Source organism: Nomascus leucogenys, chromosome 3 (assembly GCF_006542625.1).
Source record: "Nomascus leucogenys isolate Asia chromosome 3, Asia_NLE_v1, whole genome shotgun sequence".
Taxonomy (NCBI): domain Eukaryota; kingdom Metazoa; phylum Chordata; class Mammalia; order Primates; family Hylobatidae; genus Nomascus; species Nomascus leucogenys.
The window spans coordinates 86,863,518-86,884,625 of NC_044383.1; the positions used below are offsets into that span (position 1 = coordinate 86,863,518).

The window sequence follows — 21,108 nt, forward strand, 5'->3', positions numbered from 1 at the left end:
AGGGTAGAATCATGGTCAATTAGGTTCATGCAAGCCTGTGGATGGTTCTCCTAGCCTTTGTTGGTATTGACACTATTTTCCTTTTTTTTTTTTTTTTTTTTTTGAGACGGAGTCTCACCCTGTCGCCCAGGCTGGAGTGCAGTGGCGCGATCTCGGCTCACTGCAAGCTCCGCCTCCCGGGTTCATGCCATTCTCCTGCCTCAGCCTCCCGAGTAGCTGGGACTACAGGCGCCCGCCACCACGCCCGGCTAATTTTTTGAATTTTTAGTAGAGACGGGGTTTCACCGTGTTAGCCAGGATGGTCTCGATCTCCTGACCTCGTGATCCGCCCACCTCGGCCTCCCAAAGTGCTGGGATTACAGGCGTGAGCCACCATGCCCAGCCGGTATTGACTGTTTTCAAGTAAAACAGTCATGCTCTATGAGCTAGAGAGTATTTGCTCTTCTTCCTTTGAAAAGATAACAATGTTTTCTCTTATATTTAAAGCTGAGAAACTGAATTATTCCTTTATTTTCATTGATTACACCAATCAATTAAGAAAGTTCAGTGAAAATCTAGCTTCAATTTTGCTGAAACCTCTTTCTTCTTAGAAAATTTTTTGTCATTCTGAATACTATGCACCTTAATTTACCTCAATTTCATATTTAAGTTTTAATTTTCAAAACAAGCATTCATTTTGCAAATTAAAATATGAGTCAGATGATGGATGCCCTTGTTCTCGTGAAACATGCAACCAAATGCCAGCCACCAAAGGTGGGCTGAGGCTGGCAAGCAAAAAGCTCAGATGACTGCCAAAACTGGATTTCAGATGACATCCACAGTCCCCCAGCTCTCCTCTGGAATTCAGCTTATAACAGAATCATTCCTTCTAGAAGAGACTGATAGTTCATCAGGTTAAAGGCCTGAGCCATCCCTTGGGGCTTAATATGCACCCAATGGGATCTATTTACAAAAATTCATTCTAACATTCATTCTAATATTTATTAAGTGCCTGCTTTGCAAGGCGGCATGCCAGGTAATAGGAGAAATACAGCCCCACCTTCAAGGTGTTCACATTAAGAGGGATATAAATAATGCACAGAATATAACTTTAATACACTTTAGAAAAGGCAAAGACCTGAATAGAGAGAAAAACAAAACAGGAGTTCAAAGAAACTTTAGTAAATAAGTTATTTAGGAAAAAGGAAAAGAACTGTGACTTATTAAGAAGCAACTTACTATATGATTTGCTTATGCTAACTAATACCCATTACAACAATAGTTACCATTATAAAACACTTGCTATGCATTAGTCACTATGCAGATTCTGTAGACATTGTTTTATTAAATGCTAACAACATCTTAAAAGTATTATTAATCCCTTTACAGACATAACAAATAAGGTTGAAAAAAATTTTTTGCCCAAAGTTGCATGATTATGACGTTTGAGGGGACATGTAATTCCAGAACCCTTACTCTTTTCACTGTCCCATACTTCGACATACTATACTTAGATAAGAAAGACAACAGTGTCCTACCCCCTACGCAGTAATAGATTTCAGGTCCCCAAGAATCTTTTTACAAAGGGGACTTTCTCCAGCCTCTACACCCCGTAAACCACCTCCACACACCCTGAGGTATGTCCTCTAATCACTCAAACAGTCTCGTACCACAAGTACACCCATAGGTATTCTTCTTTTGATTACAGTCATAAGATTAATTCCTGCTTCAACAGCATGTTCCAGACAGGTGCTCTGCATTCATCTGGATGTGGCAGCAACCACCCAGCCCAGGAAAAATGCCAGATGTTCCAATAATAGATGTCACAGTTATCTATTTTTATTCTGGCAGCTCATTGAGGTTTTTATCATTTATAGCTGTAAAATATATAAAGAGACCCTCTTCTGGTAAAGTCCTGTTTTTCATGAAAAACTTTCACTCTATCAGGCATGAGCAGCTTTCCTCTTGATTTGTGTCTGAACCATGAGAAAAGAAAAATCACAGATGCAGACTGCATTGTACTAAGAACATATGCATGCTTTTAAAACACTTTTATCTTTTTTTTTTTTTTTTACTAATGTAACCCTGAAACATAAAATATGTTCTTTTTTTCATTCACTGTTATGGGAAGAACAGATGGTGAAAGGGTTAGATTAAAGTAATACAGCATGTCCATTAAAATAACCCCCACTTCTCGGGATGCTTCCCTCAAACAGGAGTCCTGTTTACTATAAAGAATGGTTTTGGCTTACACACATTGGAAATTGCCAGGAGTTTTCTCAAGGATAAACACAGGAGTAAGAGAAAAACTAATGTCAGAATCAAATGTATTTTTAAATGACAATAATGCAACTTATTTTGCTAATCTGAGAGGCTGATGGAAACCATGTGCCTGTGATAATGTAACTGAACAGCAAATAATAAAGTTCATTTCTAACTTGAAAAATTTTAGTACCTAGAAAACACAACTAAATAAAGCTGCAAAGAGAATATCAAGTAGAAATTATTTTCTACATTCCTGCACTCCTACAAATAATAGAAATTTTTGCTGCCATTTCATTTCTAATTTATTATCTTATTAATAAACAGCAAGAATAAATCTATATAATATATATTAATAAAAATCAAGTATAATATGATTTATAGACAAGTCTCACAAATTTTTAGCATTGGAAAAGAACCCTCCTGAGATATGTTTATGAAATTTAATTCAATTACATATAGTTCCTAAAGAATTAAGCTTTAAAAAAACTTCAAGAAAAGTTGGAGAATATATTCTAAAAGAAAAATTAGATCAATCTTTAGTCACATTCCAGAGTTGAGGTTAATTTTGCTAGAGGAACTGAGCAGTAAATATACTCATTTATACTATAAATAATTAGGTGGTAAATACTGAATCAAAATTCATTTAATAGAAGTTTTAAATATTTTGGCCATTTCTTCCTTTATTTTAAAGAATAATACGAATTATCAGCTTCCCAAAACCAATTTTAAAGTATTTATTCACAAGATTTGCCCCCATTATTTTATAATTTGATTCGTTTATAGTTTAATCTATTATTTATTGTGATTTTTTACCTTTTATCCATATTTTAGTCATATTTAGCTCAAAAAAATATTCTGGCAAGAAATCTTTTATACCTGTAAATTCTCTGATATATTTCGTGAAGTAGAAACATGGGAAGCTTTAAAAATATGCCTCAAATGTGGTTTGAAATGTCATAGGCCTTCTCTTAATCCACCCCATCCCCCAAAAAAGTTACAAAAATGTTCCTGGGATTTGGTTCACTCATTTTTCTCACAGAAAAGTAACCATAGTCGACATCTCATTAGCTGTCAGGGTGATGTACAGCTGGAAGGGAATCAGCACGCAGGACCCAGCGCTGGGTTTCCTTCAATGTAATTCTATAAGGAATCTCCTATAGGATTCCATATGGAGAGAGTTGTTCCCAAACCATGAAATCTACAATCCATCCCTTTTGTAAATCCAAAGGTGACATCTTAAAGACTTGCAAGCGTTTTCATTGCACTGAAGATTTTAATCAGGTAACAGCAAATTAGAATAAGTATTTAATTAAGTCCTTTATGTCATGGCATCCACAGCTGTAAATGATTAAGTATATCCCAACTTGCACAGATAATATAGAAATAGTTCTAGCCCACTGGGTAAAATCCTGGATTTCCAGAACCAGTAGCACTAATTTTAATTTAAAGTAGCCCATCTTCCATGATGGGCTTCAGGCATGTGCCAGAATCACTTTGATCCTTTCGCTGATGCTCTGACTCACTCTCTGATTTTTCACATGTAAGTGGCAGATTAAATGGGTGTGAATTATATGGGTACAGGTGGTGCCACCTGCTCCAACCCCTTGTTGCAGCTTTGTTTGGTCTTCTACTGCTTTATTCTGTGTTTGGACAAAGCATGGACCGCCCAAGCTGTTCTTGGGAGTGTCCTAGAACTAGGCCAACAGATTGGCAGGCATATTACCAACCTTCTGCACGCTGAAAGATGAGGTCTATCAGGTTTGTAATTTTGTAAAAAGAAATTGAAGCTTAAAGGCCCTCCACCAAGTTGAGCAACTGTGAATGGAAGGATAAGTCTACCTTTTCTTCTTCTAAGTCAAGTACAGTAAAAATGAGGAAAACTAAAATAATATAAACTATATTAAACAATATACATCAGAACCTTTTCCTCAAGCTTTACTGCAGCATAATTGACTAATAAAATTGTATACATTTATAGCATACAGCACCATAAATTTAATATACGTATACATTGTGAAATGAATACCACAAACAAGTTTGTTACCACATTCGTCACCTCACGTCGTTACCTTTTGTCTGTGTGTGGTGTGAAAACTTAAGATTATTCTTAGCAGCTTTCAAGTGTACAATACAATATTATTAACTATAGTCACCATGCTCTACATTAGATGCCCAGAACACATCCATCTTATAACTGAAAGTTTGTACCCTTTTGATCAACGTCTCCCCACTTCCCCCACCCTCCAAGCCCTGACAAGTATCATTCTCTGTTTCTATGAGTTTGATTTTTCTAGATTCTACATATAAGTGAAATCGTGCAGTATTCATCTTTCTCTATGTGGCTTACTTCACTCAGCATGGTTATCCATTTTTTTGCAAATGGCAGAATTTCCTTCTTTTGTGGCTGAATAATATTTCATTGTATATATATATTTTTAATCCATTCATACAGTATTCCATATATAAGTGAAATCATACAGTATTCGTCTTTCTCTATCTGGCTTATTTCACTTAGCAGGTTCATTTATTTTGTTGCAAATGGCAGAATTTCCTTCTTTTGTGGCTGAATAATATTTCACTGTACATAGATACATTTTTTAATCCACTCATTCATCAATGAACATTTAGGTTGTTTCCATGTCTTCATTTTGAGTAACACTGCAACGAACATGGGAGTGCAGACATCTCCTCAACATACTGATTTTTTTTCCTTCAGGTATATAAGAAGTGAAGTTGCTGAATCATATCATAGTTCTATTTTTAATTTTTTGAAGAAATTTCATACCATTTTCCATAATGGCTGTACCAATTTACATTCCACTCACTGCCTGGGTTTCCCTTTTCTACACATCTTTGTCAACACTTAACTCTTATCTTTTTTAATAATAGCCATTCTAACAGGTACAAGGTGATATCTCATTGAGGCTTTGATTTGCATTTCTCTGATGATTAGTGATGTTGAGCACCTTTTCATGTACATGTTGACCATTTGTATGCCTTCTTCAGGAAAAGGTCTATTCAGGTCCTTTGCTCATTTTTAATCAAATATTTCCTTCTTCTTTTCTTTCTTTTTTCTGCTTTTCTCTTTTGTTTATTTTGCTATTGAGTTGTACAAGTTCCTTATATGTTTGCGATATTAACTCTTCATCATATATATGATTTGCAAATATTTTCTCTCACTCCAAAGGCTGCATTTTCATTATATTGTTTCTTTTGCTATGCAGAAGCTTTTTAGTTTGATGTACTCCCACTGATTTATTTTTGCTTTTGTTGTCAGTGCTTTGGTGTCATGTCTGAAAAATCATTATCAAAACCTATGTCAAGGAGCTTTTTCCCTATGTTTTTTTCTAGAAACTTTATAGTTTCAGGCCTTACATGTAGGTTTTTAATCCATTCAAGTTAATTTCATTCTTTGTATGTAGATATCTGGTTTTCCCAGCACAATTTATTGAAAAAACTTTCCTTTCCCCTTTTTGCATTCTTGGCATCTTTGTCAAATATTAGTTGATCATATATATGTGGGTTTATTTCTGGGCTCTCTGTTCTCTTTCACTGGGGTATATGTCTGTTTTAAAGCTGGTACTGTTATTGTATGGATTATCATAGCTTTGTATAATAATATTGTTTGAAGCCTGGAAGTGTGATGCATTCATCTTTGTTCTTCTTTCTCAAGAGGTGCTTTGGATATTCGGGGTCTTTTTGGCTCTATATGAATTTGAGAATTTTTTTTCTATTTCTCTCTTTTCTTATTCCTGGTCTCAGAGGGAAAGTTTTCAGCTTTTCACCATTGAGTATAACATTAGCCTGCCCTATATAATCTTTATTATGTTGTGTTACATTTATTCTATACTAATTTGTTGAGAGTTTTTATCATGAAAGGATATTGAATTTTATCAAATGCCTTTTCAGCATCTGTTGAGATGATCACATGATTTTTATCCTTCATTCAGTTAATGTGGTATATAACATTTATTGATTTGTGGATGGAACCAACCTTGCATCCCAGGGATAAATCCCACTTGATCATTGTGTATGATCCTTTCAATACGTTGTTCAATTTTGTTTGCTAGTAATTTGTTGAGAATTTGGGTGTCTGTGTTCACCAGGGATACCGACATGTCATTTTCTTTTCTTGTGGTGTCCTTTTTGGCTTCAGTATCAGGGTAATGTTGGCCTTGTAAAATGAGTTTGGAAATGTTTCTTCTTCAATTTTTTGGAAGAGTTTTAGAAAGATTGGCATTAATTCTTTAAGTGTTTGGTAGAATTCACCAGCGAAGTCATCTGATATTAGACTTTGTTTTGTTTAGGAGGGTTCTGATGATTGATTTAATCTCCTTACACATTATTGAGGTGTTCAGATTTTCTTTTTTTTATATACTTTAAGTTTTAGGGTACATGTGCACAACATGCAGGTTAGTTACATATGTATACATGTGCCATGTTGGTGTGCTGCACCCATTAACTCGTCATTTAACATTAGGTATGATGTGTTCAGATTTTCTATGCCTTAATGATTCAGTCTTGGTAGGCTGTATGTTCTAGAAATTTATCCAGAAGAGTAAGTTATCCAATTTGTTAGCATATAATTGTTCATAGGGGTCTCTTATAATCATTGATGTTTCTGTAGTATCAGCTATAATATTTCCTCTTCCATTTATAATTTTTTATTTGTGTCCCCTATCATTTTTTTTTGGTTAGTCTAGCTAAAGATTTGTCAATTATGTTGATCTTCTCAAAAAACCAACTCTTACTTCTGTTTATCTTTTCTATTGTTTTCCATTCTCTATTTCATTTACTCCTGCTCCAACCTTTATTAATTCCTTCCTTCTGCTAAACTTCAGTCTAATTTGTTCTTTACCTTATAGTTCCTTTAGGTGTAAAGTTGGGTTATATGAGATCTTTATTTTTTTTCTTAATGTAAGTGTTTATACACTTTCCTATTAAAACTACTTTTGCTGCAACCCAGACATTTTCATACGTTGTGTTCCCATTTTCATTCATCTCAAGATATTTTTTATTTCTTTTTTTATTTATTCTGACTCATTGGTTGTTCAGGAGTTTGTTAATTTCCATGAAATTGCAAATTTTTCAATTCTCCTCCTGTTACTTATTGTTAGTTTCATACAACTGTAGTCAGAAAAGATACTTGATATAAGTCCAACCTTCTTGAATTTATTAAGACTTGATTTGTGGACTAACATATGACCTATCTGGAAAATGTTCTGCATGAGCTTAAGAAAAATGTATATTCTGCATCAGAACCTTGACCTTATGGAAAAACAAAGCAATTCCATGCACTATAATACACTAAGGGAGTTTCCTAAAAAATCTGTCGAAGAAGGAAGAATTAAAGAAATCTATATTTCTTAGCTAAAGATATCCAAATTCAACTTCATTAACTCTAGAAGGGTCAAATCCCACCATAAACTGTCAAATGAGGCATTGCTCTCTTTAAATTTACTCTTTAGTTTTAATAATATTTTATTCTATAGATTTTGTTAAAATAAATTTCCCTGGATACATTTTGATAGTATATTCAGCCATTCTCCTCCTCTCTTCTTTTAAGCTGGGGAGCAGAATCGTTAATTGCAGCATCACTTCCATTAAGCCATAAGCAGAGGCTTCCCATTTGATTTAGCACAGTTGCTCCACCCGCTGCCTGATTTCTTTTTTGGCACTAACCCTTCCCCAGATCCAAACCACACTACACTATGGAATTGTGACATGCTGAACATAAATTATGACGTATATCCAGGAATCTGTAAGGATGAGAGACACAGCTGCAGCTGTGCTTTGATGGGTGGATAGGATTTGAGAAGCAAGTTATCCTCAGGCAGAGTAAACAGACTCTAGCTAGAGTGGAGTGCTGACATGGGGGCAGGGTTGGCAGGTGGACCGGAGTGGATAGAGTGAGGCAGGCAATGGGCTAGACTGGCAAGATTGGATGTCATACTCTAACCAATGAGGTGGCTCTGTAGGTATTTAAGCAGATAAAGTAAGGCATAATGAAAATCATATTTCAGGAATCTTATCCTGGCAGGAATGATCAGAGACCAAAAGAACAATAAAGAGGCAGATGAAGTTCTCTAAATGTGATGTCCTCTTCCAGAGAGCCTGAAACCAGACAAAGACAGTGAGGAGGGAACAAGAGTCAAGAAACGTTATGAATGAACATGACCCTCACAAGACCTTTTATGTCCAGAATATCAAAAACCAAGACAAACAAACAGAAAATAATTTAAGACATTTTCCCTTTATTGTGAAGAAAATCTATCTTTCATAAGCATAACACTATTAAAGATGTAGAACAAAAAAATGCATATAAACTATTAGAAGAATAAGAATGTAATCTAGAAAGAGACTAGTTATCATGAGAACTGAGCCCTGGAACTAGGGCTGAGCCCATAAACAAACATGGGTAACTGAGACGGAAGATAGGGTCAAATGGCATTTCCTACACAGCCGCTCAACTGCCAATGCAATTATTTTATTATCAAAACACACATACAAAGTAAATATCAGCTGTCACATATTTCTGTTTTGTACTGGAGATGACAGTGAGGACATGAAGACTAGAAAGCCCAGCTCAGGACTGGAAACCCTGGAGTATGAGACAGAGAGTGCTCATTCAAAGCTTTACTCTCAAAAGAACCCTTAGAGTCCACCACATCTAATTCCTCCTTAGCGCTTAGGTGTTTGATTTTTATTACATGATGTGGCATTTGTCAGACCATCCCTAGATTGTTTTGTCTCTTTACAGAGGTTATACATTTCTTAGTAGCAGTATGTTCCCCTCCTCTTGGGGTTTTTATATCTCCACAGACAATTAACAAAGAGTCCGCACACTTTTTAAATTTATTTATTTATTCATTCATTCCATTACCATTTAGTGAGTAAATACGTGGATGCTGGGGAATGGAGGGGGAGGGAGGTGGATATGAAAAAGACATGTCATTACTTTCAAAGAGATTATAGCCCAAGAGAGGAGATACGACATGTCTAGAAGGCAGTAGAAGGCAGATTATTCTAAATAGGGGTCCAAAGAAGAAATATAACTCAGCAATATTTTATGAAAGAGGTGGCACTCAATCTGGACCTTAAGCAGAATTTTGAAAAATAGGGGCAATGCATGCAGAAATAAATGCATAAGCACAAGCATAGGGGCAGAAAAAGACAAGGCATTCACTAAAGAGTGAGTAGGCCAGTCTACCTAGATCACAAAGTTCAGGTAGGGGACCAACAAGAGAGAATGTGGGGAAGGTTATTTAGGGCCCAATTATAAATGACCTTGAGGAACAGCTAGGGCAGTGGTGGGTCTCCAAGCACTAACATGATCAGTGGTCTGGGAGACATGGCAGACTGGGGAGGAAAATTTTCCAAAATAGGGAGAAAATTAAGATGCTGTTACAATCATCCAGGCTGAGGGAGCTCCCAGGACACAGGCAATGGGGGAAAGAAGATCAAATGGGTGAAAGCATAGAAAATCACATCTTGGGCTGGGCATGGTAGCTTGTGCCTGTTATCCCAGCACTTTGGGAGGCCAAGGTGGGTGGATCACCTGAGGTCAGGAGTTCAAGACCAGCCTGGCTAACATGGCGAAACCCCGTCTCTACTAAAAATACAAAAATTAGCCAGCTGTGGTGGTGGGCGCCAGTAATCCCAGCTACTAGGGAGACTGAGGCAGGAGAATGGCTTGAACCCAGGAGGCAGAGGTTACAGTGAGCTGAGACAGTGCCACTGTACTCGAGGCTGGGTGACAGAGCAAGACTCTGTCTCAAGAAAGAAAGAAAGAGAGAAGGAAGGAAGGGAAGGAAGGGAGGGAGGGAGGAAGGAAGGAAGGAAGGAAGGAAGGAAGGAAGGAAGGAAGGTCACAGCTGGGTGTTGAGAGTGATCATGAGTCTGGTCCTCGAAGGGCACCCAAGCTACACCAGGAATTTATTAACTGTCATCTTGCAGCCCCTTTGCAAATCTTGTAAACAGGGATAAACCCAATCCTGCTGATAACTCCCCTTAACATGTGAGCTGTCTAAGCCTAGGGGCTACTGGTTCTCTCACTATCTGCTCCCAACCCCTGCCTCCAGATCATTGCTGGAAGGGCAGGTCAACTCCCAACACATACCACCACCACCACAGATACCACACTGACACCACCACATTCCTTTATATCATTCATACTACATGTGTTTTAATGATGTTTACATTTTAATCTTCCCCATTGAATCTGTAAGCTCTCTGGGGTGAGGACGGTATCCTCAGGACTTAACACGTCTCATCACTCACTCTCCTGCTTCTTTCTCCATCTACCCCATCACCTTGGTGGGAATCATCCATCCATTCACTCATGCACTCACTTAATATCTGCTAAGGACTTCTAGGTGGCCAAGGCAATCTGGTTACCAAGGGCAACATCTCCTATCCTCATGAATCTTACCTTTACTGCCCCAAAATTTCTTCGTTTTACCATGTCATTGTTGCTAGGTCTAATTTCACCTTCCTCATTTATGCCACTTTTTCTCATTTTTTCTTCTTACTGGTCTTTTCTTATTCAATAATTCCTGCTGCCTTACTTAGAAAACTAATGTGACTAAATCTAGCCATCCATTTACTTAGTTTTTGTGAGATTTGTCATCTTTAAATTCTCACTATAAGGAATGCATTCTAAATGCCATGTATCAGTGTGTATTATGATGTTATGATAATAAACATCAATAAAATATTATACCTAAGATATATACCCACTTAAGTAAACAAACAAAAAGGTATACAATCCTATATCTGATTCCATGTAACTAATTTATCTACCATAAATATCTATTTTATACTGTTGTGCTCCAAAGCAAGGTGAAGGCCAAATAAGTTCTCTATAATGGCTTAGATAAACTGCATTGGAAACAACCACTTTTGCCTATCCCTACTGTTAGTTCCCTTCCATCTCTTTACCCTTCTGCACACTGTCTCCTAAAATGTTCCCTTTCTCTGTGCCCCTTTACCATGCATATTCACTCAGCAAGATTGTGTGTCCTTCATAGCAGACTTCACTATAACCTATTTGAAATAAGGCACCCTGGTTCCTCCTGAGACCCAAGATAGAAAAACAGGATGGTGACAAATATATTTGGGGTTCTAAGGAAGTTAATTAATGGAGAATAGTGTGAACAGAATGTGATTTCATAAAGCAATCATGGAGAAACCCTGTTTGTGAAAAGGGATGGATGGGCAGAAGCCAACAGTCCCTGGACACCACTGTCTGCCCCTTGACTCAGTCATATGCCAAGAGTATAAAAGGGTAGAAATTGTGGCCTTGAGGCCCTATGACCAACGACATCTTATAATTCTTCTCTAACAGGTTAGCTTTGCCTCCCCAACTAGACTCTAGTCGCTTAAGAATTCACCTGTATTGCTTTATTGCACATCATAGTATTTAACTAAATGCAAGAGTTAGTAAAAACCAAACTACAGAGGCCTCACCCCACTGAGTAAAATGTTTTCTAAAATAATAATCTGAGATTCATTTATGAAAACCATCTAAAAATATTATAAAGGTCTACTCTAATAATCTCCCAAAATTTCAACAGGAGAGGAAGACTAATCTCGAATTTATCCATGGACAGGAAATACAAATAAACCTATCTAATATAAGACTTTCTAGGAAGATAACCTAAATTTTTCTGGCAAAATGCATTAAAAATTTTTGTTGTTAATGGTCAAGGATTACATATTTGGGTGTTACATATAAAACATGAAATGAAGGAATAGCTATACCAATAGAAGTGCTATGTATAAAGGGATAACTATGCATAAGAAATTATTGACCCTTCTGATATCTGTGACTTAAAAAGTCAGTCTCTCAGCATAGTAGTCACTGGTATATTTTTGAGACCAGAGAAAACCTTTGCAAAGGAAGAGTTTCTACCTTCACCAAAAGGAAGCCAGATTGCTGGCAATGAAAATTAAGAGGGTTCTGTGGGATTATTTAAGGTAACAGATGTGGAATAAAATCTGCAAGTGTTACAGTGTATCTGTAGCAAGTGATTAAATACTTTCAGATTTCAGAAGCATACAGTCTTCTGTAGGCACTGTTACTACTGAATTATGTAGTGTACTGGTTATTACTGACTAGGGAAAAGGCAAGAGGAGGGCAGGATGATACAATAAAACAGGATGGCACGCACTTTCTGTAATAAATGTAACTATAAATATGCCAGTGAGAAGTTTAAAAGGAAACTCTGGAGTGAGGAGGCAATTTATTCATAATTGACATGACGAAACCATGGCAAGATAACATCCAACTGGTGTTAATGTAGCTATAACTAGTTTTATTAAAATAGACAGAAAATATTGCAGCAATTTCTAGCAGATAAAGTCTTTGAAATAAATTCTATAAACTCAGTATTTCTAATTCAGCAGAACTATGAAAAATACATTGTTATTTTCATAAGCATAACAAATGTCATAATAATAAAATACAACTGTCATAATGGTAAGATTGCCACCATACAGCAGCACAGTAGCTATGGGCAGAATCTTGGAAATTAACTGTAATATTTCTTACAATTTTTCCAAAACCATTCCAAACAATTTTATTTTGACCTCTCCTGTCCCAAGTAATACCTTGGGTACAAAGGTACAGAGGTACAAAGGTAACTGAGTCATTCATTAAGTGGCCATAATATAATCAAGTCTAAAATCATTCCTAAGGGTATCTCATACCAGAAAGGGACCTAAAGTTTCATCTATTAATGCAGACAAACTGAGTGGTGGTTGACAGAGCAGGAGCACCATCATCTTGGACCGCCACTTTAAGTTCCAGCTCCTTTTCTAGCCTTATGCATTTCAAGGAAATCACTTTCCTTCTAACTACAAGCAGCCAGGAAGAGCAGACAGTAAAATACAGATAAGACAGCTTGGGCACAGAGGGAGGTGGTGGGAAAGTCTCTTGGGTAACTGCCAAACTTCACCCTCATACAATTGGCCCCAGTAAAACAGGGGGCCTTAATAAGCACATTCCTTTTCCTTCATGTTCACTAAGATAGGGAAGCTAAAAGCAGACTCAGGGGGATGCCTGCAGCTGCATGAAGATGTATGAGAACAGACACACAACTCTCCCTCACAGATAAGCACAGCAAAGAGACACAGAAGCAGTCCAATCCTCTAATAAACTCTCTCACCCTGAATCCTTAAAAACTCTTAGTCTGTAAGACAGTGTGGCTCTGACCTAACTCAGCCGAAAGTCCCTCTCAGGTTCATTTTCTAAAATAAACCTGTCCTTGTTGACTGGAGAGCCACCCTTCATGTTTCTCTCCTCTTTCTTTAATTCTTACAGTGGTAGCAAATTACAATTTGTGCATGTCTTGAATATTCGTATAAGGATGCCTAAATAATTCCAAAAAGCAGTGTTACTGTCAGCCATTTGTTAGGTATCTGTTAGAAATCTAGATATGCCTAATATATATTAGAGCAAAAAGCCTAATGAATAATAGTGATAGAATCATTAAATCACTATTTATTTAAGTAGCTAAAGAGGCACAAGACATTACCCTATGAGTCCAATTTTGCTTTTGCTCTGGAAACTGCCTCTTGAAAATTTTGATGAGAATTTTCATGCCAAAAATATGTAAATATGTAGATAACAAAAAAGACTGTCACCTTATTTTTGAAAAAAATGGACAGAAATATTTAAAATTAAATACAATTAAAAGCTTTATCATTTAGTCACTAAAAAGGAATTTATTTTGCAGCTATTAACACAGAAAGGAGAATCTGATATGTGTGTCAATAACTACTAAAAGTAAGCTTTAAAAGTATAATTTCCAACTAAATCCATAATGATCAGAATATATTTATGACAAGAAAAGGTACAAGCAACAAAGGATAAAACATTCTATCCATTCTTCCTCTACAGTCCCTTTTATTTCAGGAGAGAACTTTAGTTTAGATCTTCACAGACTCACACCAGACTATTAAAATTAGTCCCCTAAATAGTTTTCCTTGCTTCGATCACATTAACCCTCTCATTTCCTGTTCAAAACCTTTACTAGTTCTCAAAAAAACAAACTCTAAACTCTTTGGCCTAGCATATAGTTGGTACCAATCTATGTTTCCAAACATATCACTTCTTCTTTGCTCTCATTAAAAGACACCAACCCTCCTCCACTCCACCTCCAGACCCAATCACATTAACAATTTATTCCTGCATTTCCTCATAATCTCAGGCTTCCTGAAGTCCCCTCTCCTCTCCCTTATGCTCATATACCTGAGTTCTACCCTCGATGCCAGGTCTTTCACAACACTTTCCTCTGCTAGGCCAGAGTCCATATTGCTTACACCACCAGCAATGTCTTTTTTATACACCATCTCCTAGATAATACTTATTCCAGTATATAATTTATGACTTCATCTGTACTGCAAAACTTAAGGATATTTCTTTTACCACTTCTTTATAGTCTAGCACTTTTTAATCCAACCCCTAACTACCAACTATTATGATGGCCAGAGAAGTATCTTTTTAATGCAGGTATTCAGCTAGCATCTGTTAAGTCAAAGACACACAATAACAATGATGCGTGAAAATTAAAAGTGAATTATTCCTTAACAATATACAAACAATTTGGACCAGATAAGATTTTTGAGAAGCTAATTTTAAAAAATTTTGAGAATTTAGAATTCAAGATGAAGGACTTCTAAGTTGCTTCTTCCAACAGAAACGGTGATTAGTTTGTCCTGGACATCATGCTTTTCCAGTGTGCCCCAGAGGAAACTCAGCCTATGACAATTCACTGTAAATGCCTGCTCGCTTGTCTGTATAACACCAAGGATAGCATGCTCCATTTCTGATCTCTAGGTTATCAACAACCCATGCAGCAGGAACTCAGTCAATGATTGATTTAGCACCATGATTAACGAAACACAACTAAAGAATAACTTTAACTAGGCACATAAATGTTAAGTAAACTTAATTTATGACTGTGCAATTTCAAATGAGACGTATGGTTGAAATTCTAAGGACTAGTTTATATAAGCATTAACCACAATAACAAATACACAAACTTCAAGATAAATCTTATGTGGACATATGTGTGTGCATGTGCATTTCATAGAACATTTCTAGAAGAAAGAACAATTTTGGAGAGAAAAAATGAAAAATGGGCACTTGGGAGGCCGACGCAGGAGGATGGCTTGAAGCCAGGAGTTCAAGACCAGCCTGGGCAACAAAGTGAGACTCCCATGTCTACAAAAAACAAAAAAAAAATTAAAAATTAATGGGGCACATTGTTGTGTGCCTGTAGTACCAGCTACTTAGAAACCTGATACTACAGGGAAGTATTGCTTAAGCCTAGGAGTTCGAGGCTGCAGTGAGCTAGGATCTTGCCACTGCACTCCAGCCTGGGCAACAGACTGAGACCCTGTCTCCAAAAATAAATAAATAAATAAATAAATAAATATAAAAAATTAAAAAAGAAAATTTTCCATTTTCTACTCATCTGTGTTCCTTTTCTTTAAATCATAGAACGTGTATAACTTTCCAGTTAACTCCTTTCTGCCCACCCTCACCACATGGAAGGGATAGTCTAATGGTAGTTATAACACTTAGCATCCTGTTAGAGTGAACTAATAGAAATGTTAGATGTTAAGAGCTGAGTATGAAAGAGAACAAAGACTAGAGAGTGAGGATTTGGGGGTCCAATAGGGAGATTTTATTTTTGTGGCTTAATTTCTATATAGCAATAGACAAACTCCTTCTACTTAGTACCTCCTAATTTAAATTCTTCTTTCATCTATGTGTCCAACACATCTATATATTAAAGGAGAGAACTACCCAAAGCCATAATCCATCTTTCCAAGCAGTAAAAAGAAACCATAAAACTCTCTTGCCAAGGTACAAGATAGCAATAAGAAAATCTTCTCATTAGATGTTCCATAAAAAGAAGCAGCTCCTGGCCGAGCGTGGTGGCTCACATCTGTAATCCCAGCACTTTGGGAGGCCGAGGCAAGCGGATTGCCTAAGGTCGGGAGTTCGAGACCAGCCCGGCCAGCATGGTGAAACCCCATCTCTACTAAAAATACAAAAATTAGACGGGCATGGTGGCAGCACCTGTAATCCCAACTACTCGGGAAGCTAAGGCAGGAGAATCGCTTGAACCCAGGAGGTGGAGGTTATGGTGAGCCGAGACTGTGCCACTGCACTCCAGCCTGGGCAACAGAATGAGACTCCATCTCAAAAAAGAAAAAAAAAAAAAAAAAAAAAAAGAAGCAGCAGCTTCTTCTCTGCAGTGACTTTGACTAAAATATATATTTTATAAGTTAAGTGCTCAGTACTTATAATGGAAGTTGTGCACTGAAAAACGTCTGGGCATCACACGTCTACTCTCCTTTCTTTTGCCAGAGTAAAGAAACCTGATCTTCTGTGGAAGACTTCAAACCATGTGACATAAGTCTCTTAGAGGCAGAGACCATGTTGTGCTCATCTTCATACACCAAGCCACTAAAATAATCTAGCAAATAGTAGCCTCTTAGTGACCACTGATTCAGTGAACAACATTTTCTCAAATAGTATACACTTATAGATATCAACAGAATAACATAACTCTGACAAATAAGAAAACAACAGTTTCTATACCTACTGGATTGTCATTTTTACTTACAAAATATATTTAAAAATAAATGACAAAGGCCACCTTGATGAATAAGTGACTCAGAAACCAGTTTGTTTTTGTTTTTGTTTTTGAGACAGAGTCTCACTGTCGCCCAGCCTGGAGTGCAATGGTGCGATCTCGGCTCACTGCAACCTCTGTCGCCAAGGTTCAAGCCATTCTCCCATCTCAGCCTCCTGAGTAGCTGGGACTACAGGCACATGCCACCACACCTGGCTAATTTTTGTATTTTTAGCAGAGACAGGGTTTCACCATGTTGGCCAGACTGGTCTTGAAACCCTGACCTCAAGTGATCTCCCACCTCGACCTCCCAAAGTGCTGGGATTACAGGCATGAACCACCGTGCCCAGCCTCCAGTTTGGTTTTAAACTAGCCCAGGAAGCATTTCCTGAGCTACTCTAGTGAACTGCAGGAGGTTTGACACGATGCTATTAAAAGAGAAGGAAGGAGGTGAGGTGGCCACAGGATATTGGGAGTGGGTAATTCTCAGTCCTGTCCTACTTCCTTCAGGCCAGGAGAGCTGTGTACACACCTTGACATAGTCTAGTTTATATGTCTGTGACTGAACAGAAAAATATTTTTTTTTCTTTCAAGAAGCAGGAATCCTATTTGTACTTTGCAATGTTTCTAGAATACTTCTCGGGGTCTCATCTTCTCTCCACCTTGCAAAGACGAGAAGAATTTGCTTTTCCTACCATTCCTGCCATCTGGAAGACCCTCTTTATTTCATTCCTTCTAGTAAATAGCCAGTCTGTGTTGAAATTGCATGGGAACATGCATCCTTGATCCTTTGCCTCCCCCTCTTAATTTTCTTCTTCTTTAGTTCCTGTCCCAAGACGCATTTTTCTACATCGAGCTCTTGTTTCCTGTATTTTGTTATGCTGGCTACATCATTCTGGTAACTCACTGGGTGGGAGGGAAATTCAGGATCAATCTCCTCAAAATCACAAAGAATTTATAGTTCTGACAACAACCAGACCCTCATGACCTTTATATTAATGCAGTAAACCATAAAATTATTTCAAATTTGTACTAGCAGTTATTTTAAAAGGAGGCAGATAGTTTAGAGAACCTTCCAGATTTATAGACGTTTTAGTTATTAAAACTAGATAATTCATTCCAAACAGTTTTAATACTTTCTCAACTTCAAGTTCAAACCATGTCGCCAAAATAAAGAAAGTTGCAAAACAGCAGTGCACTTACCTGAGGGTATGGGGAAGTCCTGGATTTTGACTTTGAGCTGGAGAGCCGGGATTTGGCCCCCTTTCTATTGTCAGTCATGGTGGGGGTGGAGCTACTGGTATAGGAGAAGGCTGGTTTGGAGGCTGAGATCTGATCCAGGGAGAGCTGCAGCCCTTTGTATTCTGTGTCTCTGCAGGGTGGGAGGACAAAGCCCTTAATCAGCCACCATAGGAAATGGATTCATGCATACTCTCATTAGGAATGATAGTAATCCGAATTTGAAAAGAAGGCAAGCAAAAGTTAGCCCTATAACTAGCTTCCACAAGCACCTGGATTATTCTAGCAAGGCCTAACATTTAACTAGGGTGCTGATAATAACGTATTCATTTTTTTTTTAGTTAAGTGGAAAATAAACACATAATTCAAATTCTCTGAACTTCTGTGAGCTCTTTGATGAGATATGAATTAAACAACCTACTCTACAGGTTCCTTATGTGGGGTGGTCATCTGATGCTACCAGATTATTGGTAGCATGTCTACCACCAATATAAGGAGAATGTCTACTTTCAGCTGTTCTAAGGTCAATCATTCTGGTAAACATTCAAAGCATTTTTAAAGTTAGGAAACTAGTTTAAGCAGGATTATAAATACTTAAAAATTCCTCTCAACAGGTTAATTCAGTTACTTTGCCACCGTTCTTTCCATTCCTTCCTTTATTCAATAAATATTTATTCAGTTCCTAATATACACCAGACTTTGTGCTACATGGGGATGTAAGAATAAATAAGATACCTATAAACCCTGCCCTTGTGTGGATTATAATATATTGGGGAGAAGAAACAGTAAACAAATAAACATACATAATAACTGCAGACTGTGGTATGAAGCTTATCTTAGGAAGCTCATTGCAAAGGTATACTTGAGATATCTAGAGGCTGAAGACGACAGCCTTGGCCTGCCCATAGGTACAACCTTTGCTGGCTTCTAGACAGCAGTGAATCTCGTCAGACTCCTCAGTTTTCATAAGAGGATATCAACTCTTTCCACTGGCAACCAAAATAAAATGTTTTAGAGAGTCTTCTTTATGAAGACTCATGGGAGAATTTTCTCTCAGGTACCAGAACTCGCTGGGCTGCCCCTGGGTAATTGATTTATTTTGATCTCATGAACACTGTGAATCATATAGCTCCTCACGTTTCCCTCTTTGCACTAAAAGTCAAAAGTCCCCAAGCCCTGAGTCTGATTTATAATCACTTCTAGCAAGTGTACAAAGTCCTCACGGCATGCACTTTGTGCAACAAACTCCACTGGCTTCTTTTATTTTTCTTATTTTTCACTTTCTCTGATTCTCTAATGGGTTTGCCTTTTAAAATTTTTTACATGCATTTTTAATAGTCTTTGGATTGAGGAACATATAAAAACTGATAATTTTTTTTTTTTAAGACAGAGTCTCACTCTGTCACCCAGTCTGGAGTGCAGTGGCGTGATCTCAGTTCACTGCAGCCTCCACCTCTTGGGTTCAAGCCATTTCCTTGCCTCAGCCTCCCGAGTAGCTGGGATTACAGGAAGCCACCATAACACCTGGCTAATTTTTGTATTTTTAGTAAAGACAGGGTTTTGCCATGTTGATCAGGCAGTCTCGAACTTCTGACCTCAGGTGATGCACCCACTTTGGCCTCCCAAAGTGCTGGGATTACAGGCGTAGGCCACTGCACCCAGCCTAAAACCTGACAAATTAATAAAATCATATACATAAAAGTGACCAGCACATTCCACGGATCAGCAAATATTCATTTATCTTCTTTTCTTTGTCCCTATTGGTTCTTCTATAGCAAGATCAGGCAAAAGCAAAAGTATAATTCAGTACTTGAAAATCACTAATAGAGTAGATTAAAAGTATTTTCACCACACAAACACACACACGCACACACACACATAATGATGAGTATGTGAGGTAATGCACATGTTAAATAGTTTGATTTAGATTTTCCACAATGTATACATACATCGAAACATCATGTTGTACATCACAGATATACATTTTTTACTTGTCAATTTAAAATGGATAAAATATAATTGAGACAAGAAGTCTCTTAAGTAAGAATAGAAACCAGCTAAAACAGCTCCAACAATATCACTGCCATCAAACACAGGGCAGTGATGTATATCAGCAAATTACAATGGCTTCCTATCAAATAATCCATCCACTCAAGGCAAGCTTTCTTAAAAAAAATGTTCTTTACATAAGCAGTAAAAATTTAGGAAGTGAATCTGCAATTTGTCTTTCAGGCTTGGGAAGTCTGATCCCATCACTGGTCTGCTTTTCAGCTCTAATCAACTCCTTCTAAGGACCATATAGACTCAGCACTCTGTCAGAAATGCAATATCCTCCAAAATGTGGCTCCCACTTATTTTTCTGATAATATTTCAAAATTTTCCTTCATCTACCCCTTGCTTCATCCAAACAGTTGTCCCTGAATTGACTTTAAACTCTCTTGGTTCTTCCTAGCCTATAAAGCTCTTCTTAACTCCCACTTGCCTCTATGAAGCCCTTCTTGACTGCTAAAGCTATTTATTCAATACATATTTACTGAGTGTCTCTTCTGTATGGGGCCCTGTTCTGGGGACAGGGAGACATCAGTGAGCACAAGGACTAAGTTCCTACCCCTCATGAAGAAGGTACCAGGGCCAGTTCCTGAGTATTGTGGGGAAGGAAGCAAGAACTATCCTTTTCCACCTCTAGCCTTACTTTTCAAGTGATTATCTCTTGTCTTTCTCAGTGGATTCTAAGTCCCTAGAGGAGAAGAGTTAAGAGATATTTTATTACATTCCAATGGCCATTTGCACAGTATTTCACATAGAAGGAAGAGGAGGAAGATAACAAGGATGAAACTAAGAAAGATTGTTTTTCCCAGTGACCACTAATAACTTGCAACCCAGTATCCTTTCTGCATGAGAAAAAACTCAGATGGGCTGCGAGTCCTCTGACCTACCTGCCATTGGACATCAGTGAGCCAAGTTAACTGGACTC

The 21,108-nt window shown here is 37.5% G+C and overlaps 1 protein-coding gene across 1 annotated transcript in view; it reads right to left on the minus strand.

Moving 5' to 3' along the window:
* Window positions 1–21,108, minus strand: part of SIM1 (SIM bHLH transcription factor 1) — a 74,372-nt gene that overhangs the window by 13,557 nt on the left and 39,707 nt on the right. The window contains exon 10 of the mRNA XM_003258374.4: window positions 18,099–18,267. Within this exon, the coding sequence (XP_003258422.1) occupies window positions 18,099–18,267 (169 nt within the window). The remainder of the gene's footprint in view (window positions 1–18,098; window positions 18,268–21,108) is intronic.